Source organism: Borostomias antarcticus, assembly GCF_949987555.1.
Source record: "Borostomias antarcticus genome assembly, chromosome: 31".
Classification (NCBI taxonomy): Eukaryota; Metazoa; Chordata; class Actinopteri; order Stomiiformes; family Stomiidae; genus Borostomias; species Borostomias antarcticus.
The window spans coordinates 1,976,269-2,003,617 of record NC_140264.1 but is presented as its reverse complement, the minus strand read 5'-3'; the positions used below and the strand labels follow the sequence as shown (position 1 = coordinate 2,003,617).

At 44.2% G+C, this 27,349-nt stretch overlaps 1 protein-coding gene across 1 annotated transcript in view; it reads left to right on the top strand.

Moving 5' to 3' along the window:
* Positions 1-10,974: 10,974 nt before the first annotated feature.
* pex6 (peroxisomal biogenesis factor 6) overlaps positions 10,975-27,349 on the top strand; it is a gene marked incomplete at its 5' end in the record, with an annotated part of 99,811 nt that continues 83,436 nt past the window's right edge. The window contains 6 exons of the mRNA XM_084460246.1: positions 10,975-12,192; positions 13,020-13,189; positions 13,278-13,361; positions 17,927-18,035; positions 18,632-18,768; positions 19,756-19,867. Of these exons, the coding sequence (XP_084316372.1) occupies positions 10,975-12,192; positions 13,020-13,189; positions 13,278-13,361; positions 17,927-18,035; positions 18,632-18,768; positions 19,756-19,867 (1,830 nt within the window). The remainder of the gene's footprint in view (positions 12,193-13,019; positions 13,190-13,277; positions 13,362-17,926; positions 18,036-18,631; positions 18,769-19,755; positions 19,868-27,349) is intronic.

Sequence of the window (27,349 nt, the reverse complement as noted above, 5' to 3'; positions counted from 1 at the left end):
AGTTTTCATCAGCCCCAGTCCCCAACAGAGGATCCTTGCTAGCAGAACCAACCAAACCTTTGTGTTGTGGATGCCATTATTTTAGCAATTTATTTTTAGTGTTGGTTGCTAGCTATGTTCTCATTGGAGGGCTTTGAAAGATCTTAGGTCAAAGAAGACGCTAGACAACTAACGTTAGCAAGCTAACACCGTGTCCTAACCATAGACATATACACTAGACGCCGCATTGACTTTGACTTGATTGCTGCCGGACGAAAAATGCAGCCGCCATCTTGTTTATCTCTGCGAGTAAACTAGTGATGGGTCGGTGCCATGTTCGGTGCGAACGATACGGCTCTGTGCCGGCTCTTTTAAGTGAACGATGATAAATACATAGTTGTTAGCTGATAGATACAACTAAAACTGTTGGATGCTGCTGTTTTGCACTTTGTAATTTATTTATTTATTTATTATTTATGTTATTTGACTGTTATGGATAGTTTAAAGACAGAAATATTTGTTTCTACTCATCTTCGAGAGTTATCTCTTGATGCAGGATTACTTTTACTGACAAACGTAGAGCGGTTGTCACGTGACAGCGGTACTGGACCAATATGGTGGCCGTATTTTGCGCCGCTCAATCCATTACGAGTCATCTCGTGTTCATATCATGGATGTATTAGATATCTATGGTCCTAACGAAGGGCACACATCACACCAGCCTTAAAATCACTACACTGGTTACCAGTCAACTCTAGAATAGACTTTAAAATACTATTACTAGTCTACATGCCCAACAGACCACTCAGATCCTCAGGTACTGAACTTTTAACAGTTCCAAAAGCCAGGACCAAGAAACACGGAGAGGCAGCTTTTAGTTTCTATGCCCCCAACCTCTGGAACACCCTAAAGGAGTGCCTAAGAAGGGCCGAAACAACAGAGGTCTTCAAGCGAGACCTCAAGACGTACCTTTTCGACCTAGCCTACAATCACTAGCCAGGACCTTGAGACACAGAAAGGCAGCCTCAAACCTACCTGTGAATCCTCTGTATACATTGGTATTTATCATGCTATGCACTGTATGTATATCAAGTAGTGTACAGAAGCTGGTTATCCTGAAACGGGCTTTTTCTGTTCTGATAGCTGTGTTGCTTCAATGGCTCAGTGTGCTACTAACCGTTTTCTGTCTCCCCTAGTGCCGCTATCTCTCTCTCCTATCCTCTAACCAGGTCCAGTGTCAGCTGTGGAGCTGTGGATATCATAGTATTTAGTACACACACACACGTACACACAGACACACATCAGTCCACATCCGGCTTAGGCCTGGACCTGATGCTCTTAGCCTGCTCTTAGCCTTTCTTGCTCTGAAAATTTAATTTAATGTAATTTATTGTTCTTTAAATGTTCTTAGCCATTAGACAAATATATTCCAGGAGCTTGCCCCAGGTTGCCTGTTTCAATATCTGTGTGGTCTGTATGGCTCTATGTGCTACTAACCCAGCAGACCTCCCGGAGTCCGATAGATACCCCCGTGTCTGCTGTGGATGTCATAGCATGTCCGTAGAATGTTCTCTCTCCTATGATGCTTTTTAGCCTCTCTTACTCTGAAATTTAATTTAATGTAATGTATTGCTTTATAAATGTTCTTAGCCGGTAGACAAACATACTCCTGGAGCTTGCTCGATCGCCTTGTTGAGAGGGGTCAGGGAAGAATTTTTACAGCTCACTTATCTGGCCCCCGGGTGATTACTGTTTTTTTTGCTTCCCTCTGGAATATGTAGAGAGTGGGTCGTATGCCCACCTCTCTTGTTCTCTGTAAAGCGCATTGTGTTGCCTCTGGGTATGAAATGCGCTATACAAATAAAGCTTTGATTGATTGATTGATTGATATACTGGCAGGGGAGGGGGGGGGGGGCTGCATCTATAATCTCTTGGCAAGTCACAATAAAAAAAAAAATGTGCGCAAGTGGAGGAAATGAGGAAGCTATTTCTGTCTAAAGACGTTTCTAAAGATCATATTACAGAGGCATGTGAAAAATCACAACAGGCCTACGCTCTATGTAAGCACAACTAGCGATTCATAAAGACAGATTGATGAAAACAACCATTTTGCGGCAGAAAATAGATTTTTAGAAACTGCATTCTCGGTGCCCCGACCACCGCCATTACATGGATATACTGGCTCGCGCTGGATTTTAAATTACTTCTACATGCCTCAGAACTACACCAAAGTGATCTCGGTGAGTCAAACGTCTTATAATATGTCGTAAATAAGGTCCAGGTTGTCAAAAACGAGCATTGTCCTTTAAGAGAAAAGAACCCGCCCTAAGGGAGGCTAGCCTCCCTTCCATAGATATCTATGGGTCCTCCAGCTGCATGTTATATGTCACTGTTGGAGCTTTAGAATTTCAATAATGGGTTTTTATCCATAGGGAAAACCTGCTTTATGAACAAAACTGAGATAATATTAATTATGAATAAATAAATTAATATATTTATATTTTAATCCCTCTCTTCTCTCCAAAAACTGAGGAGGACTGTCCTCCCCTGCCTCAATCCTCCACTGGTCAGCTCAGTCCCGAGTCAGTCGGTTTTGACAGTCGTGTGGTCTGAGAGGGTCAAAGACAGGATTTTTCTGTCGGGCGCAGTCTGGAAATAGTCGGCGACCAGATAGATTGTTTCAAAATGCTTTGATATTGTCGGGAGTCTGCCATACCGATACGCCCTAATTGTTGTAACCACTCGAGGACTTCAGAGAAAGTTGTGGGGAAATTCTTTGATGTGCGATCAGTGCGCTCTGTCAACGCCGATGTTTTAAAGACGGCCGCCTGATGGTCAGCTGACAGTCTTTAGATGTGAGCTGCTCTCCTTTTACAAAGATTTTAAAAGTCTGTAGGTGTACACTAGGCATAAAGGGCGTATTCAATTATCATATCATCTCAATGTCCTAGCCAGGGTATATATGGTACGTGGTATAACAGCTACCAATCCTATTAGCTACCCATAATCAGACATGATCTACATTTTAAAAATATATTTATATTTTATAATTTTGTTTTAATTTGTTTTCCCTGCATATACTCTTCTACTACCAGACTGTAGCCCGAAACGCCATGTCATGTTACAGGAGCGTGGGACAGGATCGAGAAATAAGACTCACAATGCCATCTTGTGGCCATTAGGATAACTGCAGGCACCAGCCAAGCCTATGCGTTTGACCATATTCGCAGGAAATTCGCCCCCGAATTACAGTACATTTAGCAACACACAGCCTGTTCAAGGCAACAGAGAGATCCGTGGGTGTGCTCATTCTTTTTTGTTTTGGAATGCTTCATCACGCATTAGCATTACAACACTTAAAATACATGTTGTTGTTTTTTTCGCGAAATCCTGGCCCAGGCTCCTTTAACACTCAAGCTAGTTTCCTACTCCTGAGCACAGATAGATTCATATTGAGCCTGGTCATACACGATCTGTGTAGAGAAACAAATTTCAACTTTGAAATTGTGGTGTTTTGGTAATATATATATTTATATATATTTTTTCCAAGATTGCTTCAGAGTTGCCCAGCCTGATGGGGAATGGAGCTGAAATAATAAAGCAGTGCAAAGAGATGCTGCAAAACCGGAGAGATTACTTGCAGAGGGGAGAGCCGGTAAGTCTACTGGGATGTGTTTCTTGAGTTGGGAGCAGTGTTTCCTGTGGAATTGATCTCTTGGTGTGGTGGTGTCATACAGATGCACTAACCCTCACCCTAACCCTAAGCAGTATGGAGATTTAGCCAAGCAGATTAGTGATAACATAGTTCACACTGCGAATCAGCTCAGTAGCCCCCAGCTCAGTAGCCCCCAGCCCCTCAAGCAGCCAGGATGTCTCTCTTATCCCACTCAGATCAAAGTAGTTGTCCAATCAGAATCCAAGCCCCCTCCTCTCTTCAAAGGTGATCAATCCGAGCCATTGTCACAACACAACGCAGAGACAGTACACACCGGTCACATCAAGACCCTTTTGCTTAAAACCAAAAAGGTGGACCGATGAACTATTGCACATTGTCCCACTCTGCATACTTGAGTAGTGGCGTTGTTTGGCAGAGGGCACCAGTGGGACTCTCGGTCCTAACATCGACACCATCTACAGGATGGCATCTCAGTCCGCCCTCAGGAAACTTGACACACTCCATCATATTGCCATCCATTTCGCCACTAGCGCACCATTCACAACTCACCACTGTGACCTGTATAACCTGGTAGACTAGACATCTCTCCACACCAGACGGGTCTGTCATTGGCTTCAACTCATCTATAAAACCATACTTGGTAAAACACCACTCTACCTTTCCTCCCTTCTGCACCTTTCCAGCTCAACCTAAGGTCCAGTCATTTAATCAGAATCACCATCCCCAAAACCCGCACTCTCTTTGGTCACAGTGCCTTCCGATTTGCTGCAGCGCACGATTGGAACACCATACAAAACACCCTCCAACTCACTGTCCTCACATCACTCACTGCTTTTAAACAAAACCTGCAACATATCGTAGTCGACCGTTGCACCTGCGGAGTACCTGCCTCTCACACACCCTACAACCATCACCGCCTCCTCCGCCATACCTGCCACTCACACACCCTACAACAATCACCGCCTCCTCCGCCATACCTGCCTCTCACACACCCTACAACCATCACCGCCTCCTCCGCCACACCACTGTCCTCAATCCCACCCCCTCTGCCCTCCCCTCTCTTTCCCTCCTCTCCTCTTTCTCTTGTGCCCCCCCTCTCCTTTCTCTCTCCCTCCTTCTCTCACCCTCCCCTCTCTGTTATTATTGTAATGTATTTGTATATAAACTCTGTTTATATAAACTCTGTTATTACTGTAAATTAAGTAATCTTGTTTTTACTTTTAGCCCCTCCACCCCTACCCCCAAAAGAGCCATTGCTTTTTGTTCAGACTGCTTTTGTAATAAGAATTTGTTCTTAATTGCTTGCCTGGGTAAATAAAGGTTTAATAAAAAAAGATTGACAGTTTCTTTTATTTTCTTCATTTTAGAAAAAGAAGAAAGAAAAGAGAACCACCATCAAATTTGTATACTTTGGTTTTTGATTTGTGAGCCAGTGATGTAAAATGTGTCTTGGCTGCTGTAGCCCTATATTGTGTTCTCTGATAAAGCACCCCCTTGCAGACACTGAGGGTCTGTCCCAATTCAAGGGTTGCATCCTACCTAGGTCGGATTTGAAGGCTGTATACGTCACAGCGGTGCGACAAGTGCCGTCCCAATTTATTCAGCCTACTAAGAGTCCTCTGAATGCAGCCCACAAATGCGGCCTACTTTTGACGAATTTGAAGGATACAACTGATGGTTCCTTCGTGGCCTGCCTTCGCGGCCTCCCTCCCAGAATGCGTTTCGGTCCGGTTGAATTCCTGTACCAGCCGCCATTGCTTTTTAAAACGTTTTTAAACTGCTTTGATGTTAAAGGATATGGACACTGAATGTCATGTTTAGCCCTATTCCTGGCTTCCCTGGCATGGCAGGTTGGGAATCCTCCGTATGCTAGACCGTCCCATTTCACAAAACGTTTACATCCGGCTTACCTGGCCTGAAGGACGCATCCTACGTAGATGGCGTAGGCTGCGACCTAGGTAGGATGCAACCCTTGAATTGGGACAGACCCTGAATGGTCAAAAAGATGACTTCGCCAACATGGGTGTGATATAAAATGAGACTTAGTTTTATTAAAGTTCAGAGTGAGATGTGAGTCTCTGAAAAGTTATTTTCAGCAGCCTCTCGACCTTTATATCCATGATATAGCACAGCTTTTACCACGGCGCAACAGGGCTAGCTGTGGTCTAGAGCTGAAAAATTAAGGTCATTGTGTCACTGATGGTTAGTGGGTATGCTATGGGACCCTATAGAGGGCGCCAAAGCGCTCTTGTCTCGAATGCACTTGTTTTTGTCTTATTGCTTTATTTCTCCTACTTGTCTCTACAGCGCAAGAATTCTTAAGAAAGATGGGAGGTTGGTTGCATATGAATACATAATAGGAGGTAAGGAGTAATAATAATAAGATTATTCTTTAGACACTGGTACAGTTGTTTGATATGGTTATCATGATACCAGATAATTTGCCCCATTGATAACTAGCAGATTTTATTTTATTTTATCCACAGCTACAGCAACAAATGTCCATCCATCTTCATCCGCTTATCCGGGGTCTGGTCGCGGAGGCAGCAGCTCCAGCAGGGGGCCCCAGACATCCTTTTTCCCTAGCAGCATCAACCAGCTCTGCTTGGGGAATCTTTAGCCACTCACAGGCCAGTGCGGAGATGTAGTCCCGCCACCTAGTCCTGGGGCTGCGTTCCGAATCGCCTACTACCCTACTATATAGTATGCCAAAACAGAATGTAGTATGTCCCAATACATAGTATGCCACATGCAGTATGGCAAAAATACCAGGATGACCTACTACATCCGGTCGTATTTTGCAGTATGCAAGCCAGCAGGCTTTTCTGGCTATTCTGACCCACAATCCTGTGCGCAGCGGAAATGTGCGTCACATGTGCGAGTCGTGACAGCTGTAGACGAATGTCGCGTTATGGACAGCGACGGATGTGGGCTAATTTCAAGGCGCAATGTTATGACAAGGTAGTATGTCCCAATTGGATGCCTACTGCTTGCAAAGTACGTACTTTCTAAGGGCAGCTGTAGTAGGTACTGGTAGTAAGAAGTAGAAGTATGCGATTCGGAACGCAGCCTGGGTCTACCCCGCGGCCTCCTCCCAGCCGGACACGCCTGGAACACCTCCCTAGGGAGGCGCCCAGAAGGCATCCTCACTAGATGCCCGCACCACCTCAACTGGCTCCTTTCGACGCAACAAATGTGCGACTCCAAATAGCCAAGATTGCTCCGGAGTTTGAGCACATATACAAAGTCAATAAGTCCCAACACTTTTTAGAAAGTCATCCCGGTGCATTTGAGCTCTGGGTACTGTGTAGACTGTTGTCTAAACAAAACAATTATGTTCTGATTTACAGAAAGGTGGAGGTGAAGATTTTTATACTGTATACTTGGCTTGACTTGTCTTGTCCCGTTTGGAGGCTATTGTCCTGTTGTTTGTACTGTGCTTGCTTGTACTGTACTGCAGTGGTTCCAAAGGTTTATTGTTGTATGTACCCCTTTTGATCAGTTTCGCCATGCCAATAGTACCCCCTCACTCATACATAGGGCCTACTGAAGTTTGGAGCTTCGTCTGAAATTACTGCTGGGGTTTGCTCCTCTTTTTTATTTTTTCACTCAGCTCCCCTGAAGCTGAATCCGGAGCGAGAGTTGGACGTTTGAGCCACTTAATCCATTTTGTTAGCTAGCTAATTTGTGACTTCTTCTACGTGCGCGCAGCACTATCCCAGCTGGCATTTCAACGTTGATTAACAGGTGATTAAACGTCATGTGATGACGTGAATCAATGTTGGATTTAGGTTTAGATTTTGAAAGGTGAATTAACGTTGATATCGCGACGTTGTTACAACATCTTACTCCTCAACATGGGTGAATTAAGGTCTTACAATCACTGTTGAATATGTGTTTAATTTGAAATGTGAATCAACTTTGAAATCCCAACTTTGTTTCAACGGCTTACTTTTCAACATGGGTAAATTAAGGTATTTGAATCAACTTTGCATCACTGTTGAAACTGCAACTTTGTTTCAACTTCTTACTTTTCAATCATGTAGCCATGGAGAAGAAAGGCGTGAACTTTTTACAATTTTATTTTACATTAGAATCAAGATGCACATGTAGGCCTATAACAGCAATGAATGGGGTTGCAACACTGACAACTGTGCAAATAGCAACAACATCGATCCAACAATAATGTGAAAAATAAGTGTTTGTGGCACTGGCATGCACACACACAAACACACATTTTGTGACATACTTCTATACAGCAATGCTACAGAAAAAGGCATTCACAGTCAATCTGCCGGCTGGTAACAGCTTTTAGCTTTCTAAACATAACCTCATCTGCAGCACAATACGACCCAGGATGTAGCCTATGTTAAAACGCGAAAGCAAAACCAACAAGCTAAACAATATATTAACCTTTCCATCTACAAGTAGCGGCAAAAGTTGAACAACAAGGGAATGACTGGCACATTGCTCAGCTTGTATATAAGTAGATACTAGCTACGTCCAGTTAGTGCGAGACAAACAATACATCCATGGAGACAAACATTACACACGATACATACACCGCACCAACATTGCCAAAGAAACTACGGTGTCCATAATAGGACATCCTCGGATGTCCATGAAAGGAAATTAAATCTCATTCTTTGTGCAAGCGCAAAATAAGGATTTGTGACCAATAATATTAATTTATTGCAAAGATATATATAAAGCAAAACCTTCGTTGGGCCACTTTTTACCCATATTGTGCGTTAAAGGGCTATAAGGCAGGTTGAAGACATCATGTTGATGTTGATGTACATCAACGTACAGATCTTCAACAGAATTTCAACGTTGATTTATAAGTATTTTATCAACCTTTTTCAGCCATTGAGCATTCAATATTGTTTCAAGGTTGAAACGATGACTGACATTAATCCAACTATATTTCAATGTTGAAGGTCGGTCGTGTGCCAGCTGGGTAGTTTAGGTCACGTTCATTCACGTGTCAGATAGAGGATTTAACTGTGCAAACTTAAGTGTAGTGTCATTTATTGCATTAATTTAGCAACAGGCTTATGAGATACACAAACTACATCACACAGGGGACAAACATTTTTCCCCCACAAAATATAATTTTCTAAATAAATTGTAGCCTAATCCCCAATCTTTCCATGTACCCCCTGCAATCTGCTCACGTACCCCTAGGGATACGCGTACCCCCGGTTGGGAACTACTGCTGTACTGTTTGTATTGTGCTTGTCTTGTGTTTGGGTGAGCAAGACACCTGCATTTCCCCACAGGGATTAATAAAGTATTAATCTATCTATCTCTAAGAGAGAAGCGACAACACAAAAATAAGAGTGGAACAGGTGTGAGAGGGGCGCCGAACAAGGAAGAGAAAGAAGAGCGAGAGAGGAAGATAGGTTTGAGAGGAGTGATGACAAACAAAGAAGAGGAAGACAGGCAACGAAGACTAGATGAAGAGAGGATGGGGAGTGAAGAGAGAAGAAATGAAAGGAGAAAAGAGAGGGAGGAAGAGAGAAGCCCAGAGAAGGGGAACTCTACTTTAAGGTTACAGAATACAGCCCAGCGAAGGCATTCAAGCCCTTGTCAGGCAAAAGAATTGTCAAAAAGAAAATAAGGTGAATGTAGAATCATGTGTGTCTCTGCTGCTTTGCTCTCTATGCTCTCTCTCTCTGCTCTACTCTGCTTCCTCTGCTGTTCTCTCTCTGCTGCTCTCTGCTCTCTCAATGAAATGTATTCAATGAAAAAAAAAAAAAAAGTTCAATGAATTACTATTCAGAATGTATCTAACACAAATTCAATATATTTATTCACTATTGGTTACTATTTATTTACCATTGGTTATTTATTTTAGTAAAATGAAATTAAATGAAATTAAATGTATTTATTGATGTTTATTCAATGAAATGTGTTCTTTGAAATACTATTCAGTATTTATTTAACAGTAAATGAAAAATATGTATTTACTATTGATTACTAATTGGTTATTTATTGTAGTAAAATGAAATGAAATGTATGTATTGATGTGTATTCAATGACATTTGTTCTATAGCCTACTATTGTTTTTAATAAATCTGAACATAATGTGCTAATCATTGCATTTAGTTTTATGTAGCCGATAGGATCACTTAATCGAGGTAAGACATGACGATCACCATGATTAGGGGTGAGACATGTATTAAGGGTTAAATTAAGATTTCCAGGGGTTAATTAATGGGTGTGATGTTTTCAATGGTAAGTCAAAGTCAAGTTAATGATATTTTAAGGGATTCCTGTTTCTTACCTTAAAACCCCATTAGTAACCTATTAAACATTTAAGGTGTTTTTAAGGGTGTAATACCCCTTAATAACCCATTGCTTTTACCTGAATCCATACATTAAAAGTACCTTAAATGAAGAATTAAGGTATGGATTTAAGGGAAGGGTTTCTGCATTTGAATGGATTTTGTCTTTGTTTTCCCCCCTTAAAAGTCCTGTGAAACGTGCACTTTTTCCTTCATTAATCAAATTGATCCATTAATTTCATCTTAGAAATCACATTAAATATATATTACCGATTTGATTATTAATGGATAAATTAATGATATTTTACGGTAAAAAATTAAGGGATTTGATTTCATAGAGAGTGGAGGTGGGGTCTGACAGTGGAGCTCCGCAGCCAGACCCTTCTCTGACCCAGACCCTTCAGACCGCAGCCAGACCCTTCTCTGACCCAGACCCTTCAGACCGCAGCCAGACCCTTCTCTGACCCAGACCCTTCAGACCGCAGCCAGACCCTTCTCTGACCCAGACCCTTCAGACCGCAGCCAGACCCTTCTCTGACCCAGACCCTTCAGACCGCAGCCAGACCCTTCAGACCGCAGCCAGACCCTTCTCTGACCCAGACCCTTCAGACCGCAGCCAGACCCTTCTCTGACCCAGACCCTTCAGACCGCAGCCAGACCCTTCAGACCGCAGCCAGACCCTTCTCTGACCCAGACCCTTCAGACCGCAGCCAGACCCTTCTCTGACCCAGACCCTTCTCTGACCCAGACCCTTCAGACCGCAGCCAGACCCTTCTCTGACCCAGACCCTTCAGACCGCAGCCAGACCCTTCAGACCGCAGCCAGACCCTTCTCAATCATTCCGTCGCCATCCTAGGAAAAAATAAACTCGCCTCCAGTTTATATTATACCTCCATGGTACAGACAGGGTTAGCTTTTAGTCCAACTCCAGACCAATGGGCGGCGGTAATGCACCCAGAAGTTATTTACCAACCGCCAATGAACCAAAAGAAGAAGAAGAAGCTCAGTACGCATGCGTCGTCTCTAAACATGGCAGCGCAGGTAGAGCTGTGGTGTTTGGAGACGTTTCCAGCCCATGTGAACCCTCTGCACGTCCTCGTTTCCAAGTCACAGTTCAGTTATGCTTTCCCGAATCTCACCGAGCCGACGTCGACTCTTTTGTTCTCTTCACGGGAGCTTCAGTGGCTGGGAAAATCCGGTATTTTGCTCTGCGCTAACGACTTGACGACCGAGGAGGAGCCGCCGCTGGTGAATGTCAACAACAACAACCGGACTGTATTAATACTTTACACGAGCCAGCTGTTCCTCCGACACCACAGTCTCCAGCACCGCACACGAGGGGCCGCACGGCCGCTGCAATCTCCGCCGGCTCTGAGTAAAGTCGTCCTTGGGGCCCGGACCAGACAGAGCTTCAAATGGGCGACCGACGAAACGTTTTCCAGCGGGCTGCTGGTGTTAGCGTCGTGCCCCCAGGCTGGCCAGGGACCGCTGCTGGCCCGGGAAGGAGACCCGCTGCTGCTGCCGCCCTACCACCCGCTGCTCGGGGACGACGTGTCCATGGTGCGGCAGCGCCTGCTGGAGGTCGTGGTGCTGGAGTGTTCTCCCGTCAGGCAGGGGAGGATCACCACCGACACCGCCCTGGTGGTTGCTGACTGCCGGGACCTGGCAATGCTGGATCCGCCTCCACCGGGCAATTCTGTGACCGCCGGTCGAAATCTCACCTCCATGTTCGTCTCGGATTTTGCGCACTATGCGAACAGTCTCGGCAAGGGGAGTTCAGTTATTCTTGACAGTAGGCAGCTGCTAAATTCAAGCTTCTCGGCTTTCCTGCAAGCGCTTGAATGTAGACTCGATGTCAGGGTGGTGGATGTTTCACGTCTGTCCTGTCAAGGGAGAATTCAACTCGGGGAGGGTGGGATCGACGTGGACAGCGCCGTTTTTGTGAGCAAACAGCTGCTCCTCAAACTGGGTTTATTCAACCGCGAATGGGTTGTGGTGTCGAGGCTGTGCTGCTCTACTACGACGTCCTCCAGGCTTCCTTATCTTCCAAGTCCGGGACAGGTTGAAGATCAAAGGCCTGTCAGGGACTCCAGAAGACTCCACTTGTCCTCAGTTTGCGTGGCAGAGTTTGGCAAGAGTCTGGAGTTGGACCTGCAAGACACTGTGGGTTTCATATCCCCAACGCATTGGTTCAACTTGTCAAATGGAGAGCCAGTGCCAGTCGGCTGCAAATCTGTGAAGATAAAGGTGAACTATTTCACTGTGTTGGTTCAATGACGTTCAAAGCACCATAGTATAGACCTGCTGGTTCATTTATGTACAAGGTGTTCAAAGCACCATAGTGTAGACCTGCTGGTGCAAGACAGATCCTATAATCACACCTTGCATAGTTAGTGTAAGGGGTGTTAGAAGTAGGGCTATGGATATTTCAGTAGCATTAGAATTGTTACATACATTTATGCATAACAAATACACTACGTACTACTATGCACTACAAATACCTACACAGCAGTAGATCTACAATACCACTACAAATACCTACACAGCAGTAGATCTACAATACAGTTACAAATACTTACATAGCAGTACATTTACAATACCGCTACAAATACCTACATAGCACTAGATCTACAATTTCAATGCATGTGGAATGCATTTTCGACAATAATACAGTATACTTGGGGTGAAATCTGAAAACGTGCACCGTTTTGTTATGGTTTCAAAACGGTGTGAAACAGGCTTTAAGGTCGGGTTTCTCTTGTTTGGTGGGTGTGTCAGAGGTGTTACTCAATCAGCAGACTGATATATAAACCCCGCTGTATCTTCTCAGCTGCCATTGGTGCAATTCTTGCATAACACACAGGGTGTTCAACGCACCACCGTTTCCTTTTCAGTAAACGTTTTGAAATGTTTTGTCAGGGCTGAACTCACCCCTGATTCAGGGTCAGTGACGGGTACAGAGTACCACAGAGCCTTGACTTAAGTCCCTGAAGATCTGTAATTTGAGGTAGCAGTTCTCCCTAACATACACAGAGACTGCATCCAATCAATGACCTCCGCTGTACTTCCCTCAGAGATGGAACAGCAGCCATCCTCTGCCCGGAAGTCTGCGTTCGGAGAGCTTCTCCCGGTCTGCCTCGCCGCCGTTTGCCAAGGAGCTCCATGTGGAAGCCGTGGTGTCGCCAGAGTACAGCTCCCACGGCCCCTTTGACAGCATGCTGCGTGAGCACTTCACCGTGCCCAGGTGAGAGAGGGGACTTGGCCAACACACCAGCTCTTCTGTCTGCTGGGGTTAACCCTGCTGATTCCCACCCTGTGGTTCTCTGTTGTAGACTTGTGCATCAGGGGGATGTTTTGTCTGTCCCTTCCGAGGGCCATCCTGAGGTCCTGGAGAGCAACTCTGAGGGAATCATAAGGTGTTGTACTACTATGTATATACTATATCTCATAAACATGTAGTTGACATTTATACTTGCAATAACATGGAGACATTTACACTTGCAATAACATGGCGATTACATCTCATTACATTAGTCATTTAGCAGACACTTTTATCCAAAGCAACTTAAAATAATAGAGATGTTCTGATGGTTTTACACCATATCCATTTAATTGAAACTCCATTAAGTGTATCAAAGTAAGTGCCTTGTGAAAATCCTGACTTGGTGACTTTAGTTACTTGAATGAATGAATGAATGAATGAATGAATGAATGAGTAATTTACACTCACCGTCACTCTATTAGGTACACCGAGTTGGACCCCCTTTTGCCTTCAGAACTGGTATAGATTCAACAAGGTGTTGGAAACATTTCTCAGAGATTTTGGTCCATATTGACACGATAGCATCACGCAGTTGCTGCAGATTTGTCAGCTGCACATCCATGATGCGAATCTCCCGTTCCACCACATCCCAAAGGTGCTCTATTGAATTGAGATCTGGTGACTGTGGAGGCCATTGGAGTACAGTGAACTCATTGTCATGTTCAAGAAACCAGTTTGAGATGATTTGAGCTTTGAGACATGGTGCATTATCTTGCTGGAAGTAGCCATCAGAAGATGGGTACACTGTGGTCATAAAGGGATGTACATGGTCAGCAACAATACTCAGGTAGGCTGTGGCGTTTAAACAATGCTCAATTGGTACTAAGGGGCCCAAAGTGTGCCAAGAAAGTATCTCCCACACCATTACACCACCACCAGCCTGAACTATTGTTACAAGGCAGGATGGATCATGTTGTTTATGGCAAATTCTGACCATCTGAATGTCACAGCTGAAATTGAGACTCATCAGTCTCAAGAGACTAATTTTTCCAATCTTCTATTGTCCAATTTTGGTGAGCCTGTGCAAATTCTAGCCTGTCTTAGCTGACAGGATTGGCACCCGGTGTGGTCTTCTGCTGCTGTAGCCCATCTGCTTCAAGGTTTGACGTGTTGTGCGTTCAGAGATGTTATTCTGTAGTGATACTACGTATGAGACCGAAGTTCCGAGGCGTTTGTCGAGCACGAAGGGCAGGTCCTGATGAAGCCCCGTATCGAGACTCGCCTCGTTTTTTAAAAGCACTTGACCAATGACAAACACGGCCTTGGTCACGTGATCGGTTTGGTTCGAGATCCAAATGGTCGACTTACTTTGAAGGTTGTAGTAGTTGGTTGGTTGTTGCATTGAGTTGAAAGTGTAGTATACGTGTTCAGGATTGTTTTGTAGGAGTTTGTTGGAGGAGTAGGAGGTGAGGAGTAGTAGTCACTGTCACTGGCCAGTTATACAATCACTCAGTCCCCAGTTTCACTGCCCATATGCCTACTGAAGCACATTCACTGTCACTGCCCAGTTACAGAAGCACATTTAGCCTACTGCCCAACTGCACCCCTCACAATAATAATAATAATAATAATAATAATAATAAATGAGATTTATATAGTGCCTTTCTAGACACCCAAGGACGCTTTACAAATGGTAAATGGACTGCACTTATATAGCGCTTTTCCACCTTAGCGGCACTCAAAGCGCTTTACAATGGCCTCTCATTCACGCATTCACACACACACTCACACACCAATGGCGGTAGCTGCCGTGCAAGGTGCTAACCTGCTCATTGGGAGCAATTTGGGGTTAGGTGTCTTGCTCAAGGACACTTCGACATGTGGACAAGAACAGAGAAGACAAATCAGACAAAATAACAGACAGGACTAACAACACAGGGTAGGCTAACTGAGGAGTTAACTGGCTATCTATGGGCCCAAGGCCTGGGCAAACAGGTGGGTTTTGAGGGCTGATTTGAATGAGTCCAGGGTTGGGGCGTTACATATCTTGGAGGGGAGGGAGTTCCAGAGGGTGGGGGCAACCACACTGAAGGCTCTGTCCCCGAAGGTGCGGCGGCTGGTGCGGGGGGTTGAGAGCAGACCCATGTTTGAGGACCGCAGGCTTCGTGATGGACTGTGTTGGTGGAGGAGGTCCGATAGGTACTGGGGGTCCAGGGAGTGGAGGGATTTGTAGGTGAGGAGAAGGAGTTTGTAGAAGATGCGAAATTTCACGGAGCCAGTGAAGGTGGATGAGAGTGGGGGTGATGTGCTGCCAGGGCTTGGTGTGGGTGAGTTCTGGACATACTGGAGTCTGTCCAGGGTTTTGCAGGGTACTCCGAACAGGACTCCATTGCAGTAGTCCAGACGGCTGGTGATGAACGCATGGATGAGGGTCTCGGCAGCGGTGTTGGAGAGTGATGGCCGGAGTCGGGAGATGTTTTTGAGGTGGAAAAAGGCAGATTTGGTGACGGATTTGATATGTGACTGGAAGGAGAGGGTGGAATCCAGGATGACGCCCAGGTCTTGGACTTCAGGGGATGGGGAGATGGAGCAGCCGTCAACCTGGAGGAGAAAATCCCCAACCTTCCGGAGCAGCGCCTTAGGTGCCACAACCATGAGCTCTGTTTTATTGCTGTTAAGTTAGAGTAGATTGGATGACATCTATGATTTTATTTCCTGTAGGCAGTTGACTAGGGACCAGGGGGGAAGCTGAGTGGATGGTGTAGTGCTGAGATAGAGCTGAGTGTCATCAGCATAGCAGTGGAAATTGAGTCCATGATGGCAAATGATCTGATTGAGGGGGAGCATTTAGATGGTGAAGAGGAGGGCCCAAGGACAGAGCCTTGAGGCACGCCTTGATTGACTGGGGCAGGGGGAGAGCTGGAGCCGTTTATGGTGACAAACTGCGTCCTGTTGGCAAGATATGACTGAAACCAGGTGAGAACAGTACCGGTGAGGCCGAGGTGGTCAGAGAGGTGGTTGCTGATATGGCCGGAGTCTGCAGCGATGAGGAGGTCGTTTGTGATCTTGATGAGGGCGGTCTCAGTGCTGCGATGTTTTCTGTAAGCGGATTGTAGGGTTTAATAGAGCTCATGGTTGGACATGTGCTGATGGAGTTGGGTGGCGACTGCTCTTTCCAGGATCTTACTGAGGAAAGGAAGGTTGGAGATCGGCTGGAAGTTGTTAAAATCATCAGGGTCCAGACCAGGCTTTTTGAGAATGGGAGTGATAGTCTGGGAGCCATGGGGTTGAACCTTGTTCTGTCGGGTGCAATTTTTTCTTTGCTGTTTCTTGTAGCTTGGGGGTACCTCTTCAAAATACAAGAGGGTGCTCGGTGATATCCCTTGAGCATTTTCAGATATTAACCCCTTCATGCCCGAAAATGCTAAAATCACACAAAAATAGAGACTTATGATATTGCATGCTGAATATATAAATTAAATGCATCCAATTTACATTCTCATGTTTTTTCATGCAAGGGGTGATGGGAAATGTATTGCATTCTAAATGATTAGTATTAACCCTTTCAAGCCAGGCCTGTAAAACAACTTTTGTAGCAGGAGTTATTAGCTGCGACACACAACTCAAGTTTGCATTGTTTTGGTCCATTTATTGATATGGGCAACATAACATGAGCAACAGGAAAAGGGGTGCAGCTCTTCCCCCCACAAAATGTATCTAACTAAATCAAACAAGTGCATCCCCACCCAGTATGTATGCACCCACACTTATGCACATGTGCATTATAAAAACAATATGGAAAAAAAACATAACTAATGTAAAGAACTAATCTCGCAGATGCGTTACGCATTAGGGTCTTGAGTATCCTACCCTGAAACATTGGACCTCATTCCTGAACATTTTCTTAAGTGTCTTCTTAAATGTCTTCTTACGAACTTCGTAAGACCAACCATAAGAAAGATCCCCGCCGGATTCATGAATCGTGGAAATGTGTTCTTAAACTGCCAAAGTTATCTCAGCTGTGCTTCCCCCTCTTAAGTTGAATGTGCGTTCTCGTACACCTGAATTTGCATACATAAACGCCCCGCCAGCTCCTTACTACAAGGTCGTGTGCACACAGCATCCCCAGACAGCGCGGAAAAAGTTGATTGATGTTCAAGTTCACGTGCAAATTTGACATCACAACATACCAGTAAAATGAGCAGTGAGATGTTTCTCCGCTGGCTCTTATAACATGCACACTAAGCTTAAGCAAGGTGAAAAAAACAATAGAAAATAACAATACAAAAATATAGCTGAAAGCAGCAATTATGCATCAAAGCCAACAAGCGAAACACGCCATAGCCACATTTGAGCTACCATTGAGCTACCACTAGCCATTGATGTCAATGAATACCTGAATGTACCTAATAAAGTGGTCGGTGAGTGTATTTCGGTCACACACGTTTTAAAGAACAACACTTATGTTGTGTGAATGTCACAAACAAAAATCATCATGCATGTTGCTTACATGAATCCAATTCACATAATACATTTAACAAAATCAACCGAAAAAGGAATAGACAGAAGCCCAAGGCTTATTGTTGCCGATGCTATACAATCATAAGACAACCCAACATATTACTATTAGATTTATTATTATTATTATTATTATTATTATTATTATTATTATGACTTTATTCAAATCAATTCAACTTTGAACTCTGAACTCTTTTCTAGGTGGCCGGTTGTTAACTTCAAAGTCAAGAAGGTTTGTGGCTGTTCAGAGAAAGAGGACGAAGACGCAGGGCCTTATCTGGCCGACTCCGTTCACACATCTCTCTACATGGTCTGTTTGAACAAAGCCAAGTTTATTTATATAGTGTATGTTTATGCAAGCAAATGTAGCACACTGTGCTTTACAGAATAAGAAAAGATAAATAAAAACATAGTTTATTAGTAAATGGTATATAAAAAAACAAAACAGTACAGATCATCTATGATAAAAGAGAATAGAAAATAAGAAACTATAAAAATAAAAAAAATAAAAATGAGAATAAAACAAATTGAGAAGATGTAATTAGAACAGGCTATATGACGAAAGTGAGATTAAAAATGTCTTTTTACACCGTTTTGCTACATTTTGCTAGCCCTGAACCGTAGCCTATAACTTTAAACCAAACAAATCTTTGTACATGGTCTGTTTGAACTGTAGCCTGCAACGTTAAACCAACAACATCTCTTTACCTGGTGTGTCTGAACATTAGCCTACATGCCTAACTTTAAACCAACCAGATCCATACTTGTGCACATCTTGTAGACTCACCAGTAGAGAAAATATCAGAAATATTGATTAGGTGGGAAGAGCACTGCAGAATGTCTTTAATAGTCAGGCTCCTGAGTTGAACAAAATGTGAACTAAATTTTTGTTCATGTTTTTTCTAGGGAGGCGCCACAAACAGCTTGGCTCCTTGGTGTCTGGTGGCTGAGGGTCCTTCCCTGTGGGCAGACCTGACACCCCCAGGGCTCTGCACCACTGTGGACCAGCTAGCCTCCATCATCCAGCCCTACATGGACCACAAGTCAGCACACAAATACAACTGCCCAACGTTGGCTGTGCTCATCCTGTCTCCATTATACACTCACAAACACACCCACGCACACACTACAGTAGTCTCAACACCAGACCCATGAGAGTTCTTTCGCTGATACACTATGTAAGCTATGCTATCTATGTTACTGCATGCTGCAGATCTCTCTATGGGTCTGGGAAACTTCATGCAAAAATCTGGTGCTTAAATCCTGGCAATTCATTGCTTTCGCAAGAATCCCTGCGACACCAATCAGTAACGATTTTCGCGATCAGGCATTCCCACCCATAGATACGCCCCACACATATAACCTGAGCTAGCGTCTCTCATTTGCTGCTACGATTTGCTGTCACTCTTTCAAATTTGAACCCTTGATACGCCCTCAGAATACCAGCTTGGATGCCGAAGTGGCACAGACTCTCATGTAGTATGCGAAGCACAGCGATTCAACGTAATATTTGAGTCTGGAGAGAGACTACACACACACACACACACACACACACACACTTATAGAGGACTTATATGATTCCTAAGACATACCCACTCTCTGTTAATAAGCAACACTTAATACTATAATACTTAACAATGCAATCAATCAATCAAACTTTATTTATATAGCACAAGTCACAGCAAATGCAACTCTTAAGTGCTGTACATAAAAGTTAGAAATAGGATAAGTAAAAAAATAACACGAATTCAAGTAAAAAACATGAAAATGAATAAAGAATTATAATATAACTAACTATATGAACTATATAAGAAATAACAATAAATGTAAAAGTTGAAAAAACACACTAGATAAAATCCAGGCTAAAATGATATGTTTAAAGTTTGTGTTTAAAAATATATAGCAATGTTTTCTGCTGGTGCAAATTCCACAAGGAATGTGGACAGTTATACTTTAGTTCCAAATAATGGTTAGCCAACCTCTTTTTCATATGGTGTAATGGAGTTGTGCATCACTGTTGTTGTTTGAAGTGCTGCTGGTCTGGAGAGCGGCTGCTCCATCCTCCTCCAGGGACCTACTGGGAGTGGGAAGGTCTCTGCAGTCAGGGCAGCGTGTAGGAGGCTCCACCTACACCTTGTTAAGGTATGGTCCCTTACCTTCACAACCCTAACTACCCCTACCTCCATTAACACAACCTAACTACCCCTACCTCCCTTCACACAATGTAACTACCCCCACCCTCCTCTCTTAACACAACCTAACCACCCTTACCTCCCTTAACTCAACCTAGCTACCCCTACCCTCCATTAACACAACCTAACTACCCCTACCTCCCTTCACACAACCTAACTACCCCTATCCTCCATTAACACAACCTGACTGCCCCTACCCTCCTCGCTTAACACAACGTAACTACCCCTACCCTCCTCCCTTAAAGGGGAATGCCGCTGTCATAGCAAGTTGAGCTCAAATGTCGCTTTGTCCTCAATGAAACCGATCGGTACATACCAACATTCGTGCAGTAGTAAGCTAGCTCCTTTTTCCTCTGTGCGCGCACTCCCTTTATAATGGAGGTCTATGAAAAACTATGATAAACATGCATTTTCAAGGCAGGAAGTGCCAGGAAGCCCCTTACCGGTCTCAGTAGAATGTTGTCTTGTGAAATGAATCACCATCCCCATGTGTTGACGTGTTAGGCACGGCTAGGAGGATGAAAACAATCGTCTAGCTTTACCGCGGTGGAAGTTTACAGTGCAAAAGGTATGGTGTAGTGCGTTCGGAGAAATAGTTCTGGCTCAAATGGAGCTTTTGTTTCAATATTCGGTTTGAGAATGCGATATATTTCACATGACAGCATAATGACACTGGTAAGATCACACTCTGCGCTTCCTGCCTTGACAATGCATGTTTATCATAGTTTTTAGCAGAGGCCAATAGACCTCCATTATAAAGGGGGGCACAGAGGAAAAAGGAGCTAGCTTACTACTGCACGGATCAGTTTAATGTTGGTGTGTACCGATCGGTTTCATTGAGGACAAAGCGACATTTGAGCTAAACTTGCTATGACAGCGGTGTTCCCCTTTAACACAACCTAACTACCCCTACCCTCCTCCCTTCACACAACCTAACTACCCCTACACTCCTCCCTTCACACAACCTAACTACCCCTACCCTCCTCCCTTCACACAACCTAACTACCCCTACCCTCCTCCCTTCACACAACCTCACTAACTCTACCCTCCTCCCTTCAAACAACCTCACTACCCCTACCCTCCTCCCTTCACACAACCTAACTACCCCTACCCTCCATTAACACAACCCAACTACCCCTACCCTCCTCCCTTCACACAACCTAACTACCCCCACCCTCCTCCCTTAGTACAACCTAACTACCCCTACCTCCCTTCACACAACCCAACTACCCCTACCTCCCTTCACACAACCTAACTACCCCTAACCTCCATTAACACAACCCGACTACCCTGACTACCCCTACCCTCCTCTCTTAACACAACCTAACTACGCCTACCTCCCTTCTAGGGGTGTGCCCGAATACGGTATTCAGATGAGCACAAATAGTAGCTTTTTCCCAAATACTGTAGTACATTTGTACGAATATTGAATAAATAATAACAGTCAAATACTGTATGAGCGAGCGATACGCGCACGTTCTGTCTGCTTGTTGACATGACACGATGAGAGAGAGAGAGAGACAGAGGCACACGCGCTTGCAGTCTCGCACCTGCTGTCTTTCCAGACGTCTAGACCAGTGTTTTTCAACCGGTGTTCCGCGGCACACTAGTGTACCGTGAGAGATTGTCAGGTGTGCCGTGGAAAATTGTCAAATGTCATGTGAAATGTCAGTAATAATATACAAATTATAATAATTATTATTTTGAGAATATGACTGACTTTTTTGACTGTTTTTATTTTTCCAAATGACAACTGTCTTCAAATTTCAACGGTTGTAATTTCTGTCGGCCTATCATACGTCATTTAGGCTATGCAATCAAGCAGAAATCGCTTGGCATGTTCCTTCTCACTCAGGAATGTCACGGACATGCAGCGTTGTACAAGATAATAGGGGAACATTTGGAAAGCCTCGAGGAGAAGATGTCATTTTATTTCCCCTTAGCCTCCACTGACTCATTGGACTGGGTGAGGAACCCATACAGCTCATCTGTTCTTTTCGGAAAGAACATGACTTTGCAGGAGCAAGAAGAACTAATTGAACTGAGACAGGACCGCGGTTTAAAACTGCGCTATGTGGATTTAACTTTGGACAGTTTTTGGCTTACTGCTGCCAAGGAGTTTCCTATCGTGGCAAATAAAGCCATTTCAACTCTGCTCCCCTTTTCCACAACATATCTTAACGAGCTCAGCTTCTCAAGCCTAACTGCAATTAAAACAAAAAACAGAGAGAGACTGAGAGCTGTTGAACAAGAGCTGCGCATGTGCCTATCATCTATTCCTGACAGGATATCAATGTTGTGCTCGAACAAACAGGCCCAGATTTCACACTGAGTAAGAAGAAACGAGGCTCCGAGCCTGTATAAGATAAGTAGTAGAATCGAATTCAGAGACTTAAGACTAAATAATGATCAAACTCAGGTTTTGTAATAATAGTAGGCTATTCATAATTATAGGGATAATCGAACTCAGAGCCATTGTAAATAAATTAATGAAATTAAAAATGTTTATTAAAAATGTTAAATGCTCTTTGTTTATGTGTAGGCCTAAATGGTGACAAGTTTCATATTCATGCGCTCCATTTAATAAAAGTGCCTGAATCTGACCGTGTGTACCAGTTACTGTATATACATCTTTCCATGTTAATTATTCGTTTTGGGATGGTGGTGTGCCGTCTGATTTTTTTTTATGTCAAAAATGTGCCGTAGCTCAAAAAAGGTTGAAAAACACTGGTCTAGACAACGCGGAGAGGGAGAGAAAGTTTGGAGCCAGATAGTAGGCAGGAAACGAACGTAAGCAGCACCTAGGGCTTTTGTCCCTAGTTAACTGGTTTATTGAGACAGTTATTGGATTTTGTTTTCTTGTCGTAGCCTACCTGCTGCAATAGCCTATGTGAACTGTAGCATTTGTTTGAGCAGAGGAGGACCGGTAGCTAGCTTGTTAGCTCAGTGTACTATATCTAGCTAACGCTAGCTATTTCAGTTACCTATGCTCAGCCTCTCACTAGCCTATATAATATCCGGATATTTTGAAATATGAAATAATTATGAAAGTATTTTAACAACTGAAACACAACTGATCAAATGTTTGATCCATGTCGTTATCCATGCCAGTTATCAGCACAACAGAGTAGTCTAGTGTAGGCCTAAGATAGGCTATAATCAAAGTCCTTATCTCTGATATAACAATAATAAACTATTTAAACAGATTTAAGAAATAATAAGAATAATAAGAACTAGAAAGTACATTTCCTGGAGAAAATGTGAGGTGGGCTAGCTGCTGCAGCTGTATGTAACAGCTACTGCTAGAACTACTATGGACCAGGCAATCTCCATGCACCCACAGGCGAAGACCGTGCGCGTCTAGCCCACTCAGGGGCTGAATTGTGGGGGTCTGTGGCGTGGACAGTGGCGTGGTGGTGAGTCTCCGCCCCCTCAGGTGAGAGCCGGTCGGTGACGGTGTACACCACTCGGGCCACCTACCCCCCCGCACCGGTGAAGACCATGTGTCTCTAGCCCACTCAGGGGCTGAGTTGTGGGGCCTGTAGCACTGTAGGCCTGTAAACTCTGCCCCCTCATGTCATAGCAGCTGGGGGACAGTGTACCCCTCTCCGGGCTATCCACCTGCCCTCACCAGTGAAGGCTGTGTGTGGAGAGACTCATCCCCAGATCGTTTAGAATAAATAGTAAATGGTAATAGAATACTAAGGGGTGTGTGTGTGTGTGTGTGTGTGTGTGCACGCGTGCGGTGGCTGGTTTCTTCCTAAAGTCTACAATCATCACCACTGTCTTGAGAGCCTTGAGCTCCAGATTAGTTACATCTAATCTGTATCATTCATCTGAAGGTAGGAATATAATGCTACAGTAGTCATAGAACGGTGTCTGTACCTTTAAGAGAGGCTGCCCATGCACCCAAATTCAAATCCCAACTGACACTTGGAACATTCCATCAATTGTTTGCAAGGGGAAAGCATGACCAGCTTCAGACAGCTCCAGCTCAAAAAGTATAAATGTCTACAAAACAAAAGTTGTGTGTTCCTTTAAAGGAGTAGTAAAGGGGAAATGCATGTTTAGCCCTGTTTTAAGGTTACTTATGATCATATACAATGGTTCAGATCAAAACGTAGACAAAACTAGCACTTTTGAGAAAGTGATAATTGCTCTACCACGTTTAGGTCATACAATGGATGTGGGTGGGCACCTTAAAAAATCATTCAAAAACATGTTAAACTCTCGATTTTGATATATTTTGATTTAGAAAAATGTTTTTCAGTTTCTAACTAAATGTAGAATGTCCCCCAGTTAAGGGTGGTGGTGTGGTTCTGACACTTCAAAAATAAAAACATACAGGATGATGATGAGGAGGAATTATACTTCATAACTAGAAAGTACATTTCCTGGAGAAAATGTGAGGTGGGCTAGCTGCTGCAGCTGTATGTAACAGCTACTGCTAGAAATACTACGGACCAGGCAATCTCCATGCACCCACCGGCGAAGACCGTGCGTCTCTAGCCCACTCAGGGGCTGAGTTGTGGGGTCTTTGGCATGGACAGTGGCATGGTGGTGAGACTCCGCCCCTTCAGGTCAGATCTGGTCGAGGACAGTGTACCCCTCTCCGGGCCACATACCCGCCCGCACCGGTGAAGACCATGTGTCTCTAGCCCACTCAGGGGCTGAGTTGTAGGGCCGTGGCGTGGATAGTGGCGTGGGGGTGAGACTCCGCCCCCTCAGGTCAGAGCTGGTCGAGGACAGTGTAGCCCTCTACGGGCCACCTACCTGACTCAACCGGTGAAGACCGTGTGTCTCTAGCCCACTCAGGGGCTGAGTTGTGGGGCCCGTGGCGTGGATAGTGGCGTGCTGGTTAGGCCCCGCCCCCTTGGGTCACAGCTAGTCGGGGACAGTACAGTGACCTCTGGGCAATTTCAATGCATCCACCAATGAAGACTGTGTCTCTAGCCCACTCAGGGGTTGAGTTGTGGGGCCCGTGGCATGGATAGTGGCGTGGTGATGAGACTCCACCCCCTCTGGTCAGAGCCAGTCAGGGACAGTGTACCCCTCTCCGGGCCACCTACCTGACTCCACCATGAAGACGTCCGGGCAGTCTCCTTGCACCCACTGGTGAAGACTGTGTGTCTCTAGCTCAATCAGGGGCTGAGTTGTGGGGTCTGTGGCGTGGTGGCGAGACCACCACGCCACCACGAAGAGAAAGAAAGAAAGAAAGAAAGAAAGAAGGATGGAAGGATGGAAGGATGGATGGAAGGATGAAAGGAAGGAAGGAAGGAAGGAAGGAAGGAAGGAAGGAAGGAAGGAAGGATGGAAGGATGGAAGGAAGGAAGCAAGGAAGCAAGGAAGGAAGGAAGGATGGAAGGATGGATGGAAGGAAGGATGCAAGGAAGGAAGGAAGGATGCAAGGAAGGAAGGAAGGAATGAAAGAAAGCAGGATGGATGGAAGAAAGAAATAAAGAAAGAAGGATGGATGGATGAAAGAAAGAAAGAAAGTAAGAAAGAAGGATGGATGGATGAAAGAAAGAAAGAAAGAAAGATAGAAAAAAAGAAAGAAAGAAAGAAAGAAAGAAGGATGGATGGATGGATGGATGGATGGATGGATGGATGAAAGAAAGAAAGAAAGAGAAAGAAGGAAGGAAGGAAGGAAGGATGGAAGGAAGGATGGAAGGAAGGATGGAAGGAAGGATGGAAGGAAGGAAGGAAGGAAGGAAGGAAAGATGGAAGGATGGATGGAAGGAAAGGAAGGAAGGAAAGAAGGATGGATGGAAGGAAGGAAGGATGGAAGGAAGGAAGGAAGGAAGGAAGGAAGGAAGGAAGGAAGGAAAGAAGGAAGGAAGGAAGGAAGGAAAGGAAAGGAAGGAAAGGAAGGAAAGGAAGAAAGGAAGGAAAGAAGGAAGGAAGGAAGGATGGAAGGAAGGATGGAAGGAAGGATGGATGGAAGGAAGGAAGGGAAGAAAGGATGGATGGATGGAAGGAAGGAATGAATGAATATGAATGCTACCACAATAGTCATAAAAGGGTGCCTGTACAGAGAGCCTGCACGTGTCCCCAAATTCAAATCCCAACTGACACTGTGAGCATCCTCTCATTCACTTCAATGGAAAGGCATGTTGGCTTCAGACAGCTCTCTCTCAAAAAGTATAAATGTCACAGCCTAGATATTGACACCGTAGGAATCCTGAGAAAATGTTGAACATTTTAGGATATGATATGTCCATGTAGCTTAAAAACTGTAGGCATGGCGACGTGTTAGAAAAAGGGTAAAAATGCAAAATTAGCAGCTCAAAAGGTAGAGTGTGGGCCCATACGTTTCAATGGGGAGCGCAGTTGCCGAACAAATCGTCATACAGCGAAAACTACAAGTCACACGGCTTAGATACTTATATTGTACGAATCAGCACAGTTATGGGAACGTTTCGATATATAATATGTGTATGAGCTGTTAAAACTGTAGGCATAGCGACAAGTTAGAAAAAGAGTAAAAATGCAAAATTAGCAGCTCAAAAGCTAGTGTGTTGCCATACGTTTCAATGAGGAGCGCAGTTGCCGAACAAATCGTCATACAGCGAAAACTATAAGTCACACTGCTTAGATACTTACATTGTACGAATCAGCACAGTTGTGTGAATGTTTTGATGTATAATATGTGTGTAAGCTTTCAAAACTGTAGGAGTGCCAGCAGTTTACAAAATGTGTGAAATTTTCAAAGCAACTGCTGCCACCACTCTAAAAACATAAGGTTTCTGAACATTCCACAAGCAGTTTCAATAGGACAAAAAAATGTTTTAAAAGTTAAATTTCTTAAAAACTATAACAAATATCAAAAATCTGAATGGATCCGATCAAGAGCTGAACGTCATGAACATTTTAAAGTTTGAATGAAGTTTCTAGCACAAAGTATGAAGAACTAGTTAACGTCCAAAAAAGCGGGGAGAATAATAAAGAAAGAAATAGTGGGAATATCACAAGTTGGGCTAGCTTCTGCAAGCTAGCCCACCTAATTAATGATAATAATACTAATATATATAAACAGCAATTCTGATGCGTTGAAAGCACAGCAATTGCAATGCGAATTAATGAAATTAATTGAAATGACATTTCCCCTCAGTTTAAACCGTTTTGAACCGACTTCCGGTTTAAGCCCCGCCCAATTCCACATACGAATAATTAGCTGTCAAATACAAATACAAATAGTGGGCTCCCGGCACACCCCTACTCCCTTCACACAACCTAACTACCCCTACCCTCCTCCCTTAACACAACCTAACTACCCCTACCCTCCTCCCTTAACACAACCTACAGTAACTACCCCTACCCTCCCTTCACACAACCCAGCTACCCTTACCCTCCCTTAACAACACCGTACTACCCCTACCTCCCTTCACACAACCTAACTACCCCTACCCTCCTCCCTTCACACAACCTACAG